Source organism: Citrus sinensis, chromosome 2, assembly GCF_022201045.2.
Source record: "Citrus sinensis cultivar Valencia sweet orange chromosome 2, DVS_A1.0, whole genome shotgun sequence".
Classification (NCBI taxonomy): domain Eukaryota; kingdom Viridiplantae; phylum Streptophyta; class Magnoliopsida; order Sapindales; family Rutaceae; genus Citrus; species Citrus sinensis.
This window is the reverse complement of record NC_068557.1, coordinates 4,859,931-4,880,108: the sequence shown is the minus strand read 5'-3', so window position 1 is coordinate 4,880,108 and position 20,178 is coordinate 4,859,931. Positions and strand designations below refer to the sequence as shown.

General features: G+C 37.0%; 3 protein-coding genes across 10 annotated transcripts; 1 reads left to right on the top strand and 2 right to left on the bottom strand.

Annotated features, from left to right (window-relative positions):
- Positions 1-542: 542 nt before the first annotated feature.
- On the bottom strand, positions 543-5,254 carry LOC102614506 (phospholipase A1 PLIP1, chloroplastic). 7 transcript variants are annotated; one of them, XM_052435320.1, is made up of 8 exons: positions 5,094-5,254; positions 4,626-4,852; positions 4,328-4,520; positions 2,770-3,534; positions 1,971-2,489; positions 1,777-1,836; positions 1,240-1,656; positions 543-1,139 (listed from the first exon to the last, which is right to left on the bottom strand). In XM_052435320.1, the coding sequence occupies exons 4-8, from the start codon at positions 3,448-3,450 to the stop codon at positions 705-707; spliced, it is 2,112 nt and encodes a 703-aa protein (XP_052291280.1). In that variant the 5' UTR covers positions 3,451-3,534; positions 4,328-4,520; positions 4,626-4,852; positions 5,094-5,254; the 3' UTR covers positions 543-704. The 7 variants fall into 7 exon arrangements, with proteins under 7 accessions (XP_052291280.1, XP_052291279.1, XP_052291275.1 ...); XM_052435319.1 differs by having other exon boundaries at positions 4,646-4,852; XM_052435315.1 differs by having other exon boundaries at positions 4,748-4,852.
- A 2,229-nt stretch (positions 5,255-7,483) lies between these two features.
- On the top strand, positions 7,484-13,207 carry LOC102615196 (alpha-mannosidase 2). Its single transcript, XM_006470345.4, is given in 5 exon segments — positions 7,484-8,340; positions 8,760-8,909; positions 9,153-9,185; positions 9,937-10,931; positions 10,933-13,207. Coding segments are annotated over 5 exon segments (3,501 nt in total). The 5' UTR covers positions 7,484-7,752; the 3' UTR covers positions 12,668-13,207.
- A 1,568-nt stretch (positions 13,208-14,775) lies between these two features.
- LOC102615470 (uncharacterized) lies at positions 14,776-20,066 on the bottom strand. 2 transcript variants are annotated; one of them, XM_006470346.4, is made up of 15 exons: positions 19,748-20,066; positions 19,554-19,651; positions 19,382-19,482; positions 19,199-19,277; positions 19,037-19,097; positions 18,909-18,955; positions 18,689-18,781; positions 18,480-18,570; positions 17,259-17,307; positions 16,706-16,825; positions 16,476-16,623; positions 15,934-16,026; positions 15,788-15,856; positions 15,349-15,391; positions 14,776-15,229 (listed from the first exon to the last, which is right to left on the bottom strand). In XM_006470346.4, exons 1-15 carry the CDS (start codon positions 19,791-19,793, stop codon positions 15,129-15,131), a joined length of 1,239 nt encoding a protein of 412 aa, XP_006470409.2. In that variant the 5' UTR covers positions 19,794-20,066; the 3' UTR covers positions 14,776-15,128. The 2 variants fall into 2 exon arrangements, with proteins under 2 accessions (XP_006470409.2, XP_006470410.2); XM_006470347.4 differs by having other exon boundaries at positions 16,706-16,822.
- Between the last annotated feature and the right edge of the window lie 112 nt (positions 20,067-20,178).

Genomic DNA, 20,178 nt, shown 5'->3' with positions numbered 1-20,178 from the left:
TGTTTGATTAATTACTGTCAAGTAATCCTGATAGGATCACCAGACTTTGGCAATTCATGAGCTGAACGTTTGAAATGCTAACTTTTAGACGCACAGGCATCTAAATGTGCCATTATGAGCAACAAGGGACCTTAGCAGAACTTTTTATTTGATATCCTTTCACAGAACATCCATATACCAAAATTAACAAACATGATAAAATTCAAATTAGGTACAATAAATGGATGGCACGGTTTCTTTATTGAGAATTTGAGTTTCTCGTTGTCCATTTTCGAAACCATGTTCTTTTTCACTCTCAGTGGTACTTGCAAGAACAATTTTTGAAGCCAACGAAACCTTAAAATTCTTGATCAACCTCTTCCTCAGTGAAATTGTAATTGACAAAGTTACCGATCTATTGGGTTCTTTCATAAATCCCCGGAACCCAACAAATGAAAGTGCTTCATATGTTATGAGATATCAGAAACTGGAAGTGAATTCATCAATTAGTGTTTACACTGGTTTCAACAATGCCCATCACTAAAACTGCTGAATAGAGAAGCTATGTAAAATTTTCTTATATTGACTGCTGTAGGAAATATTTACATTTTATTGTGTATTGGTCAGTGAACACACAGATGAGTAAGAAGTTTAGCATTTGTACATGACAGTACTACATATGCGAAACTGGTTGGAACTGCCAATGAGCTACCCTGGAAATGGCTTCAAACACCAGTCATAACCTCCTTGGATATAAAGCTGGTGCTCTGCAAGCTATATTCGTGGCTCCAGGAGTGGGGGGATGGTGAAGTCAGTAGAGGCCATAGCATGTTCTTCTGCTTTCTGGCTTTACAAAAGACCATCCTTGTATGGTCCATCCTTGAATGTTGTCTCAGAACTCCATGCACAGCCTTCAAGTAATTGCTGGAGTCATGGTCTCTCAGGATTGTACCATCTGAACCATAGGCTGTAGGATCACTTAAAGTAGCCAGTGGGTGTGGCCAGTTGAGGAAGAACCTCAGTGCGCTTGTGGAATAGCCACATTTCGTTTTGTCAAGAGCATATAGAGCATTCCCTTGAGGAAGTAGAGGGTGTGAAGGAGATAACTTTTCATCAGGTTGGAGAATGAAAAGTTTGCCCAGTGGAGAATACAATAGTTTCTGCATAAGCACCCCGATGGAGCAGAGGGTAATGAGAAAACTTGCAAGTGTGAAAATAGAACAATGGGTTCTTTTCATCAACACCAAAGATGACACTTACATTTTTATTGAGACAAGGATGCGAACGAAAGGTGCCACTCAACCTCTTGAGGACCAAAGCAACGTGGTTAGGGTAACTGCAGGAGAAGGCTCTAGGAACAATATCTCTATGCATCATCACACAATGAACATGATTCTCGTCCAATCCAAGGTAGTTGAGTAATTTTTGGCCTCCACAGAACACAAATGGTGAGCCAAAAGTGACAATTGGTCGAAGAGTAGAGGGTTTGACAATCCCTTGATTTAATAGCATCAAGCTAACTAAAAGAGATAGGCTTCCCCCAAGTGAATGGCCAGTGAACTGAAGCTTTGCACGTTCACCATGTCTATTTAGATGGTCCATGATCTCTGGCATGAATTGTTCATATATTCCTTTTGCAGCTTCATAAATTCCTCTGTGAACAAGTACATCCGTTCCCTGTGAGAAAGACAAATAAAACTTTTAATAATATAGTAATTCTTTCTTTGTTCCAATTTCGGTACAAATTCATCGAGTTGAGGAGCCATTCAGACTCGTGGAAGCTGCACTTCTACTCACTTCAAATTCAGTAGGTTCAAAGAAGAGATTTGCCTGCCAAGATGCCAAAGAATCTGATCCCTGCATCTCAAGGAATATTACCATCAGGCCATCTTAAGATTAAAAAAGTCAGTTTAACATAAACATTAAAAGGTGAATGGATTCAGGGCTTACCGGAGACACAATAAGATGAAGCAACTAAAAAGATAACTGACCTGAATCACAAAGCAGCGGGTGTATGTCCTAAAATCATCACAGATGAACCATTCACAGGGTGAGGAATGAAGTGACTGAAGGTCCTTAGCAGCCTCCTCCTTTTCCTTCTCCCCTGCTGCAACAACTGCAGTCATTGTCGATGCTGCTACATAAGCAGCCACCTCTGACTTATATACTCGTGAATTCCCACCATCTCCCTGTTGTTGGTCTTCAATTTCAAATGGATTTATTCCTGTATCCTCTTGGGGTTCACATCCAAGGGACATAAGGTCCTTGGCACGAGACTGGACATAAGATGCAGCTGATGCAGCAATCTTGGAAGCAACAAATGGTCGACTTGAGGTCCTCAGCTCAGAGTCCACATGCTTTTCTGTATCAGATTCAGAAGCAGATTGATTGTTTACAGGTACATGAGTAGAGTCCAGTTTGAGCTTAACTTTTATCGCGGCTGCCTCTGCTTTCTTTTCCAAGGAAGATGTTACAAAATGTAGGCCATAATATCTTCTTAAATCATTCGCCTGCATAAGTTAGTCATTATTTGGATCCGAGCAAGATGGATTAAGAACAACTTTTAGAAGACTTTCGAGATTGAGCCAAGTTCTAATAAAAGATGTAATTGCAGGGGAAATTATAGCTCATTCTGATAATAACAGTTATCCATATTATAAAAGTATCTTCCAGTAAATTCATCTGTATATGCAATTAAATAGAGCTTGCATTTTTGGCTCGAATTTGAGAAGAAAAGTATGAATAAATCTTGGCTAAGAAAAAAGAAAAGGAAAAACAAAAAATGTATACCTTGATCTCTGGTATCACATAAGCCATATTAGATAAGAAAGCAAGCTGAGAAAATAGCTTGGTATCAGACAATGGCACTTCCGCCAGTAATCTTGAGAAGGATTCACGGTCATATCTAATTTCATCTCCTTCATTTTCAGAGCCATAATCAACCTCACAGCCACCCTTACAAGCGTCTGGATGACAAAAACCCTTTTCATCCTCATCACCAACTTCTTCACCGTCTACACTCTGTTGTTGCTGTCTCTTCACCCATTCTTCTCTTATTTGCATTAACCTCTCCACCCAATTTGCCTTCTTTATTTTCATTTCTTCCTCGTTACTCTCTGCCAAATCCTCAATGACATTCATCTTCTTGTCAACTATACTCATATCTTTACTAGTTTCCGGGTCAAACAAAAATGATCGAACAGAGTTTGGAATTATGGAGCTAGATAACTGGCACTGAAGAGGGAAGAGCCCAACTGAGGGGCTGCTCTTTAGTTTTGGTGACTTTGATGCTGCACGATTGCGGTTAACAGAATAACAAAGATTGTTATCAGAATAAGACCTTTGCATCCCAGCACGTTTACAAAGGTCATTGCCAGACTCTGATCGGCGAAGCCCATTGTATTCTTTAAAAGTATCTTTTGCTGCTGTGCCAACTGGAGAGGTAGGAATTGTCACTGTTGTGCATGCCATGGCTTGTAAGTTGTATCAGATTGTTACTGTACAACAAGGCTTGCAAAATTGTTGTCAAGAAAGAGTATTTACCGATTGGCTAGGCTTGAGAAATTACAAACCTTATTAGTTGCAATATAGAAATAACACTTGGAAGTTTGACTCACATAATCTCAATTATTGAGTTCTATAAAACAAACGGCAAAAATGATAACTTTTAGCTGAAATTGCTAGGAATGCTTTAACAAATGTTTTATCCTAGGAATTCCAGACAAAATCATTACAAGCAATGGACTCCAGCATTGACTTTGCAATAGAATTTCTTTTCATTTCAGCATTAATAGGAAGTGTGCTCAGAATTAAATCGAAAGGGAAGTAGGACAGCAAGAGAATTTCAAAGCGTTTATGTTTGTAAACTTGTAAATCCAATAGAGCAATACGGCTGTTGCAAGTAACAATTCCATAGACAAAAAAATATGTCAGTAAGAAATTATTGCCCTTTTAATAAAGCCATTGTTACCACTCATAACAGCAAACTAGTGCACCTATACATAGATTGCCTCACTCAGCCATGTTCAAAGCCGGCAAGCACCAAAAAAGAGGATGCATCATTTCCAATTAATATAAGAAAGAAATTAATTCAAGATACATCATGGTTTGAGTAAGAAAGCTCGCTTCGTAGAAGCACGTGAGCTAAAATGCAAAGCCAAAACCCATCTACAGAAAATAACTAAAATACATTTATCAGCTTTTAAGACACCAGTCAAGAAAACATGACACATGAAAGAAAGGACTGGTTATAAGGCCGCTTCTTAGTCTGAACTATGTTTTTAGTATAGAGTTGATGGTAACAGTTTTCCACTCAATAATATAGTTTAGAATAGGGATAGAATCTTACATATCAGTAACAAAAAGACTGATTAGTTCAGGGGGAACATAATCAAACACAGGATTGACTACGTGAAGTGGAGAAGAACTGCTTCCAATTCCATAATCCAAGAGACTGAGAATTCCTCGTAATTCAGCAGTTCAGAAGGGCACCTGATTGCATTTAGTAAAACCTCCGGATTTTGCTGATACAGTGAGCACAACTGTCAAAAGCAACACAGAAGTAACAAAAATCAATACGCATTCAGCAAAGTCATCAGCATCCACGGAAAGGTGAATTCAATTTATTTTAATAAACAGACAATAACCAAAAAGTGAATCAACAAACTGAATCCTATCAGTCGATAACCCCAAATCTTATTGTCTATTTATGAGCTAATTGCAAATAGACTTGTTGTTACTGGTAATGGGTTCCAACAACCAATGATACCAATTAAACAAGCATCTTCTACAGCATTTCTCGAATTCAAGAGTGGAGTGAGGGCAACTTCAAACATCCCATTTGACAGCCTCCGCACCAGGACCACCAGATGAACTGATAAAGACAGTACGGACGTTAAACATCCAGGCGCAATTTCTGCCGTCAAGTTGAATATAAAACTTAAACTAATAGGACCTATTCATTCACATAAGATGCACAGAGGGACTCCACATCCCCCTTCTGTTTTGAGTACTGAGCAAGTGCAAAATTAAACAAACTTAAGTTATTTTAACAAGCAAAAGCAACCAAATAACAAGTTCACATTATTGTAAGCAGGAAAGAGGCCACAACTCACCTCTCTGTGTCGCCGGCGGGGACAATGGCGGCTAGTGAGGCTCACTTGGGAGGTTTTGGTTTTTGGCGGAGTTGTTGAAAAGAGCTGAAGCTATTGTAACCGTTTTTATAAGAACAGTAACGGGTTACAAATATTGCATTGGAAACATCAAGATGCCGTATCGGTTTTAGCCGCCAAAGAAATACGAGTCATCTACGCACAAACATGCATGTGTTTTCGAGATCATGTGTCAAAATATTATTTGCAAGGTACTTGACTGTGGTCTTTACAAGTGGGTTGCATGTATCATCGATTGATTAGTCACATATTTTAACAACAAAACATGTGTTAAAAACAAAAATAAATTTGTCTTCTTGACAATAAAATCAAAATGTAGCATGCACCTTGTGGTTGATTTCAATGTGGGAGTTTATTTCTACATATATTTTAGCTAAATAATTAAACGAAGCATCTAGTTCTACTATGTACTTCGAAATTTCCATCCATGGCTTCATTAAAAAGTGAACAAGGTCAAATTAAGACGGTTATTAAATCCCACACGTCTAGGACGGTGCAGAAACTACAAAACATGAACTGCTTTTACTGGTTGACTCTTTTTTTACCCTTTGAAATTGTCGAAAGTGAAGAAAGATTGGAACCAAATGAGTTTGTTAGAATAAAAAGATCCATAAATTTTGAAAACTCTAATCCGACCATAAATTCCAATGTTGCAACGTATATGAATGATAAAATAAAAGATTCAAGACTATTCAACGTCAAAATCAGAAAAAACAAGAAGCCTCGTGAGTGTGTGTATATATATTTTCTTTAAAATTAGATTGATGAGTTATAATACATCAATTTCAATCACACTTTCGCTATGAAAAGATGTATTAAATTCATTTAATGCATGTATGACATATAAGTATATTAAATATAAATATTAATTACACGATAATTTTTTTAAATAAATGTCATACATGCATTAAATGAGTGTAGTACAATAAAAATGCTCTGCGACTTCTCCGTTACCGGGGTATTGTCCGTTATTGAGATTGTAATAAAACTATAGGGGCATTTTTGGCATGTAGAAAGAAGAGCCGTGGAAGTTTATTATGAGTGAAGAGCAATAGAAAAAAAAAATGATTTCAATTTTGAAAGATCCAATAGGGCACATGCCAAATGTGCGGCTGCATGGAGCGGTAGACGCCGCAGTCAGCACCTGCATGCAGCAGGCTGTTTCTTGCCAATCCCACTGGCGTTTCGATGGAAAAGGCAGATGTACAAATTGCCCAAGCCCAACTCGCTTGGCGATCTCAAGGCTTACCACGTTTCCTCAACAGTGGTTACAGTGCGAGGCTGATGAAAAGAGGCACCACGCAAACAAAGAATGAAACAAACTCCCTCCGTTTTGAATAGCGAACTTGATAGCTTGAAGCTAAAGAAATTGAAGGAATGAACCACAAAAACTGTGCGGTATATTATAGTATTATTTGATTATTTATTTAAATATCTTTGATTCGACATGCATCATAGCTGCAGTCTCATCAAAGAAAGATGTTTAATTTGCAGTCCAATCGGCATAGTAAAACACAAGATGATGGACCTGAATTGCCCTTTGAAGGGCCATTTCAACTTGATGCAAAGAAGGAAGAAGCTACACGAACGAAGCTAGTTAAGAGCCACACCAACTTGCCAAAAGAAATACCCAAATGATGGAAAGATGGATCAAGGATTTTGTGTTAGAACTAAGTTTTTTTTTAAACACCGAATCAATGATTGTTAATACTGAAATAATAGAAATAAAAACCCAAAATACAACATATAATTTCAAGATGTTAATAATAACATTGGTCGTTTAAGCTTAAAATGATCGCGAAACCCCAAGCCACACAAACTTGGCAAAAGAAATACATCAATGATGTAAAGATGGATCAAGAATTTAATGTTAGAACTGAGTTTTTTTTTGAACATCGAATCAATGATTGTTAGCACTTAGCACTGAAATAATAGAAATAAAACTCAAAATACAATAAATAATTTCAAGATGTTAATAATAACATTGGTCGTTTAAACTTAAAATAATCGCGAAACCCCAAGCCACAGAAGTCCTTCGGAGTGAAAACTTTTTAAAAAAATTACAGTAAAAGGTAAAAAAAAAATTTATTTTTATTATTATTAATTGACACCAAATCCTATTTTTGTCAGCATCGGTCTAATGAAATTTTAATTATATATTTCAGAGTGCAATTATAGTGATGTGAATCATACAGCTGGAAAATAAGAATAAGAAATTTTTATTATTTTTAAGTAAATGTAAAATTATACAGTTAGGTAGTAACTTTTACCTTTTTCAGAGTACCAAATTATCTCCCTAATTCCCAATTGTTGGGGAGAAAATTCAAATCATAAATCCCACAATTTTTAAAGTATTTGTGGAAAAGTAAATTTCGTGATGGAAATCTCCAAATTTTCTCTCATTTGACTTAAAAAATACTCCAGAAGTCGCTGCTCACTGTTAGATCCGTTCCCATCTCGCTTGTTTCCACCAGCTCTCGCCTCTCTCACTCCGTCTCTCGAATTGAAGAATAAAATTCAAAATCCTTTTCCATTTTCAGTTTCAGAAACAAAAACGATAAAACAGAGCATATAGCGACCAACGGCGGCGAGCGAGCGAACGATGCCGTTTTCCTCGTACATAACGAACCCACGGCGTGGAACCGCCACGTGGGCAAGTTCCCTTCTGCCATCAGCCACCAAATCAAAAATCCCCTCCTCCAGAAAGTCACGCAAACGGACGGCTCTGATCAACTTCGTTTTCGCCAACTTCTTCACCATCGCTCTTGCGGTCTCCGTTTCATTTTTCCTCCTGACAATCTTCTTCTTCGGCGTCCCGACTCCCATTTCTTCTCACTTTAAATCCAAACCCGCTCGTGGGGTCAGACCCAGAAAGCCCATTTCTCGGAACCACCGCCACCATCGCCTGGTCGATAACAAGCAGAAGACGAACGGCGTCGTTTTGGAGGCTGAAGTTGATTTAACCACCAAGGGTTTGTATGATAAGATTCAGTTCTTGGACGTGGATGGTGGCGCGTGGAAGCAAGGCTGGGATGTGAAATACAGAGGCGACGAGTGGGATCACGAGAAACTCAAGATATTTGTTGTGCCTCATTCGCATAACGATCCTGGCTGGAAGCTGACTGTTGATGAGTACTATGATCGCCAATCCAGGCATATACTTGACACCATTGTTGAGACTCTATCCAAGGTCATTTCCTTTTTTTGTCTTTTTTTTTTAGCTCATAAATTTATTGTTATTGGTGGATTATTTTGATATTGATTGATTGTTGATTATTTTTTATGAACTTGCTGTGTGTAATTTTCAACTGATGCTATGTCTTATTAGTTAGTTACTTATAAAATATAAAATCTTAGCAGCTGTTCGGTTGGAATTTTGTAGAAGCAAAGTTAGATACAATCCTAAAACTCGTGTAGATTATGGAGATATAATGCAAACTATATTCCCCCTTTGATTTAGCTTTGGTTAGGTGGGATTGATTCTTTTAATTTCACTTAAGATAATACAGTGGATGTTGCATGTAACATATGATGAATATTTTTATGTGTGTTAGAGTTTATTGTGTTTGGGAGTAGTGAGCTGTGAAAATGATAAGGATGTTTCTGTAGGATGCTCGGCGGAAATTTATATGGGAAGAGATGTCTTACCTGGAGAGATGGTGGAGGGATTCCTCTGAGAGTCAAAGAGCGTCTTTCACCAATTTAGTGAAGAATGGTCAGTTGGAAATTGTTGGAGGGGGTTGGGTGATGAATGATGAGGTAATGTCATTTGGGTTTATCTAAGTTTCTTCATATTGCTCCATTCTTAAATTTCATGCAATGGCCGTTCACCAACTTGCCTTATTTAGTCATTTTCCATTTTTATCAAGTTTGTTGTTTACTAGTGATATAGTTAGAAACTCAGGTATGATCCTACGCTCTCTGAATATGAGCTTATTTATGACTAATGATTCTTCTTGAGGATTGAATTGACAGATTTATTCGTTTCTCTTCCTGTTGTAGGCTAATTCACATTATTTTGCCATCATCGAGCAGGTATAACCTTAATGCCCCACCTTTAATAGCTTCTCATTGTTTAATTATATGCAGTCTTTTAGTGACTAGTTGAATTCAGCATATTTAGTGTTCGGTCTTTTATTTGTTGTACCATTATATTTTTGAAATGCTCTGTAATATGTTACTGTCCCCTGGTTTAGCTCTCTGTTTTACTCATAATCAAAACAATTTATATATTGTATTTATTTTCTTTTTTTTATTTTTTTTTTTATTTTTTATGTATCTCAGATATTAGTTGTTTGGTTTACCATGAGCTTTTGAAAAGTACTTAAATTCTAACCTATACAGTTGATTAATATAAGAAATTGAATTTTTGATGAGTTATATAAGCTGTTGAATAGTTATTGCTGTAGTTTTGGGTACTTTGATGATAGTCTTATGAATTGTTTGGTAGGTTTGGGTCTCATTTCATTGTTTTGCCCTGGGAATATGTTATTCTGGATCTTATGTTGCCAACTCAGAGGTTGGCGTATGTTTTCTGCTAATCAACTTAGGGAAAAAGGAAAAAAAATTGAAAAATGCTGGATAGATTGCTACCATTCTCGGTGACAGAAACATACACACAAAACTACAGATTCACGCATGCATATGCACAAACATGCCCACATGTGATGTCTATCCTCACCTCTTCTGTTTGCATTCATTTTGATGACTGAAAAAAGTTTCTGTGCTGATAATTATTTCCTAAATAGCTGTAGAATATTCATATTTGCTCTCATTCATGCATCAGATTATGGAGGGGAATATGTGGTTGAACGATACCATTGGCTTTATTCCAAAAAATTCTTGGGCAATAGACCCATTTGGCTATTCAGCTACTATGGCATATCTTCTTCGCCGTATGGGCTTTGAGAATATGCTTATCCAGAGAACTCACTATGAGTTGAAGAAAGAACTTGCTTTGCACCAAAATTTGGAATATATATGGCGTCAGAGTTGGGACACTGAGGAAACTTCTGATATTTTTGTGCACATGATGCCTTTCTATTCATATGATATTCCTCATACTTGCGGTCCAGAACCTGCTGTCTGTTGTCAGTTTGACTTTGCTCGAATGGGTGGCTTCTTTTATGAAGCCTGCCCGTGGAGACAAAATCCAGTAGAGACCAACCAGGAAAATGTACAGGAGAGGGCACTAAAATTACTGGATCAATATAAGAAAAAATCAACATTATACCGGACTAATACACTTCTCGTTCCTCTTGGTGATGATTTCCGTTACACGACCATTAATGAAGCAGAAGCACAGTTTAGGAACTACCAGTTACTGTTTGATTATATCAACTCTAATCCCAGTTTAAATGTGGAGGCTAAATTTGGTACTTTAGATGACTACTTCCGAACCCTTCGTGAGGAGGCTGACAGAATAAATTATTCTCGTCCTGGTGAGATTGGCTCTGGTCAGGTTGAGGGTTTTCCTTCCCTGTCAGGTGATTTTTTTACTTATGCTGATAGACAACAGGACTATTGGAGTGGCTATTATGTTTCAAGGCCTTTCTTTAAGGCTGTTGATCGGGTACTAGAGCAAACTCTTCGTGCAACGGAAATGATGGTAGCTTTATTGCTTGGTTATTGTCAGAGGGCACAGTGTGAGAAGTTGCCCATGAGTTTTGCGTATAAGTTGACTGCAGCTAGGAGGAATTTAGCTCTTTTTCAGCATCATGATGGGGTGACTGGTACTGCGAAGGATCATGTTGTATTGGACTATGGAACTCGGATGCATACATTTACAGGATTTGCAGATTTTCATGTCTAAAGCAATTGAAGTACTGCTTGGAATCCGTGAAAGATATGATCAGAACCTATCCCAATTTGAGCCAGAACAAGTGAGATCTAAATATGATGCTCAACCGGTGCACAAAGTAATCAACGTTCATGAAGGCACTTCACAATCAGTGGTCATTTTTAATCCTCTGGAGCAAACAAGAGAAGAGATTGTAATGGTTATTGTTAACAGGCCAGATATTACTGTTTTAGACTCAAACTGGACTTGTGTACAAAGCCAGATTTCCCCTGAATTGCGGCATGGTAAAAGCAAGATCTTTACTGGAAGGCACCGTCTCCACTGGAAAGCTACTATTCCTGCCCTGGGCTTGCAGGTATATTACATTGCTAATGGTTTTGTTGGGTGTGACAAAGCAAAACCAGTAAAACTAAAGTACTCATCAGATAATTCATTTTCTTGTCCCACTCCGTATGCTTGCTCAAAAATAGAAGGTGATGTGGCTGATATCAGGAATCGACATCAAATTCTCAGCTTTGATGTCAGGCATGGCTTGTTGCAGAAGATAAGCCATATAAATGGTTCCCAAAATGTTGTGGAAGAAGAAATAGATATGTATTCTAGTCAGGGAAGTGGTGCCTACCTATTCATGCCCAATGGTGATGCTCACCCTATCACAGAGGCTGGTGGATTGATGGTGATTTCTAAGGGTCCATTGATGGAGGAGGCTTACTCTTATCCAAGGACAGCATGGGAGAGAAGCCCCATCTCCCATAGTACTCGTCTTTATAATGGAAACAATATGATACAGGAATTTCTCATTGAGAAGGAATATCATGTTGAGCTTCTTAGCCACAATTTTAATGACAGGGAATTGATTGTTAGGTACAAAACTGATATTGACAATAAAAGGATATTCTATTCTGACTTAAATGGCTTTCAGATGAGCAGAAGAGAAACCTATGACAAGATCCCTTTGCAGGGAAACTACTACCCCATGCCTGCACTTGCATTCATGCAAGGTTCCAATGGGCAGCGGTTTTCTGTTCATTCCAGGCAGTCACTGGGGGTGGCAAGCCTTAAGGATGGATGGTTAGAGATTATGCTGGATCGTCGCTTGACTAGAGATGATGGACGTGGTCTTGGGCAAGGTGTATTGGATAATCGTGCCATGAATGTAGTCTTCCACATTCTTGTCGAATCCAACATTTCTTCCACTTCAAATTCCATTTCCAAACCACTTACCCTAAGCCCCTCTCTTCTTTCACATCTCACTGGTGCTCATCTGAACTATCCATTACATGCATTCATTTCCAAGACGCCGCAAGAGTTGTCTATGCAGCCCCCACCAAGATCCTTCTCTCCTTTAGCTGGTTCCTTGCCATGTGATTTGCATATCGTGAATTTTAAGGTTCCACGGCCATCGAAATATTCTCAACAGTCACCTGATGATTCTAGGTTTGTCTTAATCTTACAGAGGCGATATTGGGATTCTTCGTATTGTCAGAAGGGCAGATCACAATGTGTTAGTGTTGTTGATGAGCCTCTAAATTTGTTTTCCATGTTCAAGGGATTGGCAATACTGAATGCAAAAGCAACGTCTTTAAATCTCCTGAATGATTACATTGGAATGCTTGGATACCCTGAGCAATTAGAAGATGTTTCTCAGGATGGACATGTAACCATCGCACCCATGGAAATACAAGCATACAAGTTGGAGATGCGGCCAAATGAATGAATGCAAAATAGGGACTTGGTTCCTGCAATCTCATTGATTATGGTTGAATGAGGTTAGTGGCAAAGAAGAGTGAATGAGTGATTTCATATTCCTCTGTCTGCACGGCTAGCTTCAGGAGTCGCCATCTATCTGCGGCTACTGCTGCATGAAATATCTGATCAAGTGAAGTACTGCACAGACATTTGTAAGAGTGGCAAGGCATTGACAATGGACAAGGCAACAGAACATTCTGGTGGTAATCTTGCTGAGGAAGTTATTTGAAATATATGGCCTGATATTTACTTTTTGCTGTATGCTCCCTGTTATCGAAATATATAATAGGAAATACATCTGTTACTATTCTGGAATTAGAGCAAAACCGCGATGAGGTTCAAATTTTGCTGTATTATAAGTTTTCTGTAAAAATGAACAGTATGTGCTTTTCCAGTTAAAAATAAAGTTTGCCACTGTAGTACAGTAGTTAGCTGTGACGCATTTGTAGCTTTTGAGACGCACAGAGGAAAGGATGTGGGCTATTTTCATTTTTTCCCCTCATTTTTATGTTTGTGTGTGTATTTTTTACCTTCTCTCCATACAATCTTGTTGTTGGGTCACTGCTTAGTGCTTATAGTTGGGTTATATGTGGGAGATTATAATGTTTATCTTTTTGCATCGCTTAGCGACTAAAACCGCATGTTCAGTAAACCAAGGTGTCGTTTGTGTTTGTTTAGTTGAATACTGAATAGGTCAGGATTTCAATAAGGTTTTATTTGATTTGAAAACAAATGTCTAAATTATATATTTATTTTCTTTTTTAATCGTCTTTAAATGTTCAAAATCTAATAATTTGACAGGTGTGTCCTTTTAAATATGTATTATATTCATTAAACTGGTTTGAAAATATCTACTTACGGCACGTCTGGCGCGCGTGTTTCAGGCGGTACGGGTTGTACAAAATTTCCGGCACTGTGTTTGGTGCATATAATAAAGGTGAGGATGTATAAGTTAGGCTTATAAGGCCCGCGCCCGCGCCCGCACCCCCCCCCCCCCCCCCCCCCCCCCCCCCCCCCCCCCCCCCCCCCTCCGGGTTTATGCAGTTCTTGTACAATAGTTTTTTTTTTTTTCAAATTTTTAATTCAATTCGTTCATTTATTTTTATTATTTATTAAATATAAATATTTAAATTATGGCCGGCGACTTGACCACCACCACCACCCCTGACCGTTGTTATTTTTCAATATCTTTTAACATTAATATTAGTACCTATAAAATACATGTCATGAGTTCTGCGCAACTGCATCAATACTTTCAGTAACGAAGTTTATGATTGTCGTAAATATACAATCAAGGCTTTAGATTTCAAAATTTTAACTGTAGATCTACGGTAAATGAGAGCTCCGTTTCAAGTGATTTTAGTACCATTGTGTATAAGAGAACTCTAATGATATTAAATGTGACTTAAACCAACAATGTTTAAAAATTTCCTATGGTGGTCAATGCTGGTTGTCGATGACTAAATTATTTTTTATTATTAAATTATAATTTTAATATATGATATGTTCCATACTGCACCAAATGTAAGTTAATGTATTATTTAATACATTCTAATATAATACAATTCAATATAAATCAATAAAATCGAATATAATGCAGTGTATCAAACACACTTTTAGTGCTTGGCTTAATTATTTGATAGTTTAACCGTCAAATAATTTAGCTTTTTTGTGGTACATAATAGTCTCGGAGGCGGGGGCTTGAAGTGGTTGTAAGCCATTTTCTTTAATTAGTCACCAAACCCGAATTGTAGAAAATAAAAATTAATTTAAATTTTACCCCTTCTGTTCTTCTACCATCTTTTAAAAAAATGAAAAAAAAATACAAAAAAAATTGTCACTACCAATGACCCAAAAAACTCTTTTTGTCTGTTAGTTAGTTTCACTATGGAAATTTTACTGGTTCATTTTATCATTTAATTTTATGAAATGAACCAAATTGGGATTGCTTCAAGGAAGGAGTGAGGTAAAATCAGGTCCCAAGTATAGCAATGAGTCTATCATATTGCTAATTTCCTACAAATGACTTAAGGATACTTGGTAAACACAGGATCCAAATCGGCAAACAAAATGAGAGACATTTCGACATTCCAACCGTTTATTTTGTGAATAAATGAAGTTAAAAATCATATAATATCATATCCAAAATTTGTGATCCTAATTCAAAATTCTCGGTTGAGAACCCAGATTGTAATAACATTATGCATAACAAATTCCAAATTAAAATATAATAATAACAATAATAATAAAAATTTGAAAAAAGAAAAGAGAGAAAAGAAGGGAAGAGAGCAGTTGGGGGGGGGGGGGGGGGGGGGGGGGGGAGGGAATAGGCTTCTGTTTGTATTGTACCTCAACTCTGTAATGTTACTTTTCTAAAACTTGAGAAGTTGAGAAGTTAGGACTTTGACTTGGAAGGCCTCATGAAATCTCTATAAAATGATCTCTTCCTGTACACTAACGTTAAGAACCTTATTTGGAAGAACAATGCTGTTGATCACCACAACTTCGTCTTCGACGGTTACAGCTTCGCCTGCACAACGGAATGAACCAACATTGAAATATTTGTTCAAGCGTGTTAAAGTTTACAAATGTGAGCAGGTCTGGATTTGAAACCATCAAATGAAGAAATGAAGATGCAATGATATTCACCAAGGATTGTAATTCCAAGCTTTGCGTTGTAATCTCCATTGCCCTGAATCAGTCAATTGACATATCAGTCACCCACAATAACCAGAGATAACAGGCCTCACTTTAATTCACAAAGTATTTCGGGCAAATTTTGCAGCAGTATTCGTAAGTTTCCTTTGTTAATATTGGTCTCCTTTTGTAAACTTGATGAACTAAAAATTAGATTAATTATGGAAGGAAAGAGGAAATGCTGCAAATATTAATTTCAGATGCCACTGAAACCATTTTCTGAGGCTTGGGGTTGCAACATCTGATGAAGAAATGTAATTTTACAAGTTATCTTTAACAGGTTATAGGCATATTATCTCAAGATAGATTTCATTTCTCTAAACAATAATAGAAGGATTCTGAAAGATCCTTGAAGTTCATTGAAAATGCCAAACTAAAATAGTAGACTTGCCTGAACACGTGCCCATCTCCCAAGAGATGACTTCCATCCAATGATAGAATTTAAAACAACTGCATTTTCCTGTCAGAAGAAAATACACTACATAATTTTCCCTTTTATAGGAATGTAGATGTCGTTGCTGCATTAGCTTCCAATACCTTAATTTCAACATCATCCAAGACGATGCAACTTATAAGCCTCACACCTGCTCCTACGCGAACATTAGCTGAAATAGAGACATTTGGACCAATCTGTTGAGAAAGAAACCCTCGAATTAGCTAGGAAATTTGGTAGAGGGAAATCATAAAGCTAGAAAATAAATCCAATACGGTTACTGCAGTTAGATGAGAAAGGAAGATGTGGGGTGTGGCAAAGAAAGTATTCAGCGCCATTGTAATTCTGCACCGTCCAATCATTGACAGTTCACAAATTATACCAACCTAAGAATGAAACTTACAAACAAAACAATCTTATATTGCCACCTCGTGAAGAAGCCTGTTCAATTTGCTGCTCAAACATTCTTTTTAGCATATTTTATTAGGAATCAAGCAAAAAAAATCATTAAATGAACAGCCATTTAATACTAATTGAATATTATCCTCTCAAAAAAAGAAAAAAAAAATTAGTAGTATAGACAGTAACTTAGAGCAATGGATACAGCTGAGGACAGTATGCTGGAAGAAGACGAGATATTGATCACCTTCGCAGTTGGATGAATTTTTGCAGATGGATGAATGTACACGTCACCAGCAATAGTAGCACTAGTAATTCCATTACCACTAGCCAAAAGTTGAGGCGATGTAATTTTAAATAGTGCAAGATACAAAGATGAACATTTCAAAGACATCCTGTAACATAGAAACTAAGTTTTCAGTTAAGCCAGATAAATGTATTTGGAAAAAGAAAAAGGTTATGCCAGAATAACTCTACCCTGGAGTCTTGATCTGTTCCCAGAAATCCATTGTCTCATATGTATATAGTTGCTTCTTTCCAGCAAGAGGAGACAGAATATCTTGGTCTAACCTCACAAAATCTACAGGAAGGGTCCTGCTGAGAAGAGGATATATCCGCTTAAAAGAGAGACAAAAGAGAAGCTGCAGCTTTTGAATACTAACAGAATCACAAGTATTTTCCCATGTATGCCATATGATTATGAGTGAGTTCAATTCATATAGGAAAAGCAAAAGCTTGAAAAATTATCCTAATACTCTGTGATGAATATGAAAGCTCATGCAATGCTAACCAAATGACATCTATAATGTACACCTCTCAGATCTTACACATTAATTTTGCTTATAGAACACTTTTTTAACACACAAATGACTGAAATGGATATGTACAAAAGCACCAAATAGTAATCACGACCCCTAAGCTGGTTGGGGAGCAACCGTTAACCATTTCTTTCACATGTTTTCTGAAATTTAGAATAAAAAACAGAACCATTCAATATTTCAAAGAATAGAACAAAATATAAAAGGTTGACCTTGTTGCAGACTGAAGAGCTTCAAAGCTTGAAACCTGCCTTATGTTAGCTGCAATAAACCAATTGCTAGTTAGGTACTAACGAGACTCAAAATATTTCTTCACACGTGTCACATCAAATTGAACCACCAGATTCCGAAAATATTGTAAATGTAACATGCAGTCTCTGCAGTTCATTAGACATTGAAATGATAGCCAATATATAAATCAAAGTTAAAGATTATGCAGCTGAACCTATAAATGATTGTTCAACTGCAGCATATCATAGTTCATCCAGCATCATTTATCAACATGGAAGCATAAAAATATTGTTCAAAGTCGAAGACAAAGTCCTTGATATAACAACCCATGAAAAAAGAACAAATGATAATTCATGTGTTATGATAAAGAAAATTCGATAACACCATTTAACCATGATCCTGAAAGGCCCAGAAAAGATTGATTTAGAAAAGAATCGTGGATAAAGTGAATTTCATCCAAACCTTCAAGTCCAATCGCCAATTGGCTGCTGCAACCCGTTGGTTTCATCAAGAATTCAAATCCGTAGAGCACAAATAGCGGAAGGCAGAAGTAGTTGCTCCCACAAATAATTTTTATAATATAGGTGAAGTAGAAAAGAAAATTCTATTCTGGCATCCAATGCAGACCGGCCAAAATATCTGACACTATAGTCCTCTCCCTCATAACTTGAACAAATATCAACTATCAAATAGCTGAAAAATTAACATAGTATGAAATTTCACCATCTTTGGATATAGATTACATTTGTCAGCCTAAACTGATATTAACTTAGTGTGGATGCAAGCTTTGGTTTGGTACGAACTTCCAGAATAATTTACTTTGTGCATGGGCATTAGACATTAGGATTTGCGATGCGGGATATATTTTCCACATCCAATGATAAGCATGTTTCCAGTTTTTCAAACTAAAGGCAAAGAATCTTAGCAGTTAAAATGATATACATATATTGTGTGGTATACCTGTAATAAGGACACTGACACAAAGAACACAATGAAGTATATCCAGGAAAAGAGGAACAAGAGTTCAGAAAACAAAAAGATTTCATTGCTTTCAGTAGCATTGTTCCTGACTTATTTACATATAATTTTACAAACAAAAAGGAACAAGGCAAAACAAGGATATGCTATTTGCCAGGCCAACCATGTTCAAATTTACGAAACATAAATGAAAATATTTAACAAGTCCGAAGGGAAAGACCAACCTCTGTCCTCCCGATGAGTGAGGACACCCTGAATGGCAGTAAAGAAATCTGGGGTAAAGACGTAGACACCACAGTTTATCAAATCACTTACCTGCACTTGATGAATATTGTAAACCTTAAGAATATGGAAGATAAAAATTCAAGAAAATCATTAAGACTAATCAGCCATGAAAAACTTCACAATTCGATGAAGAGTAGTGAGTATGTACAAAAGTCTCAGGCTTCTCGGTGTAGTGCAACAGTTCTTTGGTGTTTGGATCAGCAATCAACTCACCAAACTGGTGGGCAGATTCAGCAGAAACCTGCACATGGAGGGGAAATGTACACAATGAAAAACAGACATTTTTCAAAGAAAAGAAGAGTTGTATGATAAATATCTGGAGGATTTAAATATATAATTAAAGAAAATCAATCTCCACGTGATCCAACCTTGATTACTAGCATCGTTCCCATCCCACCATATCTTTTATGGGCCTCTGTAGAAAATAAACAAAAGAAGCTTTTAATACCCAATCACAGTTATAACCATAAACCACTATATGAAGTAGAAAATTTACCAAGCAGGCCAGGGAGCGGAAAACTGCAGCAAACATCACAGTTCAGCAAAATGATATGTGACTGCTCAAAAAAAAAAAAGAGTGAGAATTTAGTAACCAGCTCTGTTCTAACAATATAGCTCAAAAAAGAGTAAGGGAAGAGAATATGAATAAAAAACATACCGGATTTTCTTCCATGATCATATCTCTGAAGTAATAAAGGCCACCAGCTGAACCATGTGGTTTGTCCTCTTTCAAGTATCTAAAGCAAGGCAAATAACATCAATAACATTCAAACATATGGTACTTAAAAAGCTTTTAAAGTTAAAACTATGACGAAACAAGACATAAGATTGCTAGAGTCACCTCACAGGCACTTTGAGCTCATTAGAGATGGAAGAAACATACAAGGCAAATTCTCTTTCCTCATAAAATCCAATTAAAAATATTTGAGCCAAATTTGGTATCTACACAAGAACAATGAAATCAAGAATGCTCCAATTCCATTAATAAAACATTATAATTCAAAGAGACAAACCCTTTTGCAAGCAGAAATCGGATGTTGAATCATTGGCTGCCCAGCCAATGGAAACAGTGGCTTTGGTGTATTGAAAGATAATGGCCGAAATCGGGTCCCTCAAAAAATAATCGAAGAATCATTATCAACTTCCATCCACATCAAAGTATAAAACTACACAAAAAAAAAAAAAAAAAACAAAACAAATATGAAACCTTTAGTGGGCCCGCCAACCATGATCACAGCAACTACCTTCTCCATATACAAGAACCCTAAAACTGAATTGACTTTATATTATTTGTTTCTTAAACTGACGAAAGCAAAGAAAGTACTCTTCTTGTTCTGCAGAAACAAGTGAAAGCGTTTTTTAAGTGACGAAGAAATGTGCGAGGGAAGACGGAATTGAATTGGCACGCTTTCTCCGTGACAATGAAGTTTGTTGGTTTCAAACGAAACCCCCAACTGTCAAACAGGTGTTGTTTGGTCGGATATTCTTTCAGCTTAACTCAGTTTTAGCTTTGGTTTTGGGCAGATGCGCTACAAATTCAATGCTCTCAAGTCCACCGTAAGAGCCGTGGATGCCTCTAAATTTGTTATTTAATATATACAAATATGTATTCCGTCCCTGTTTTGTCTTAACAAAAAG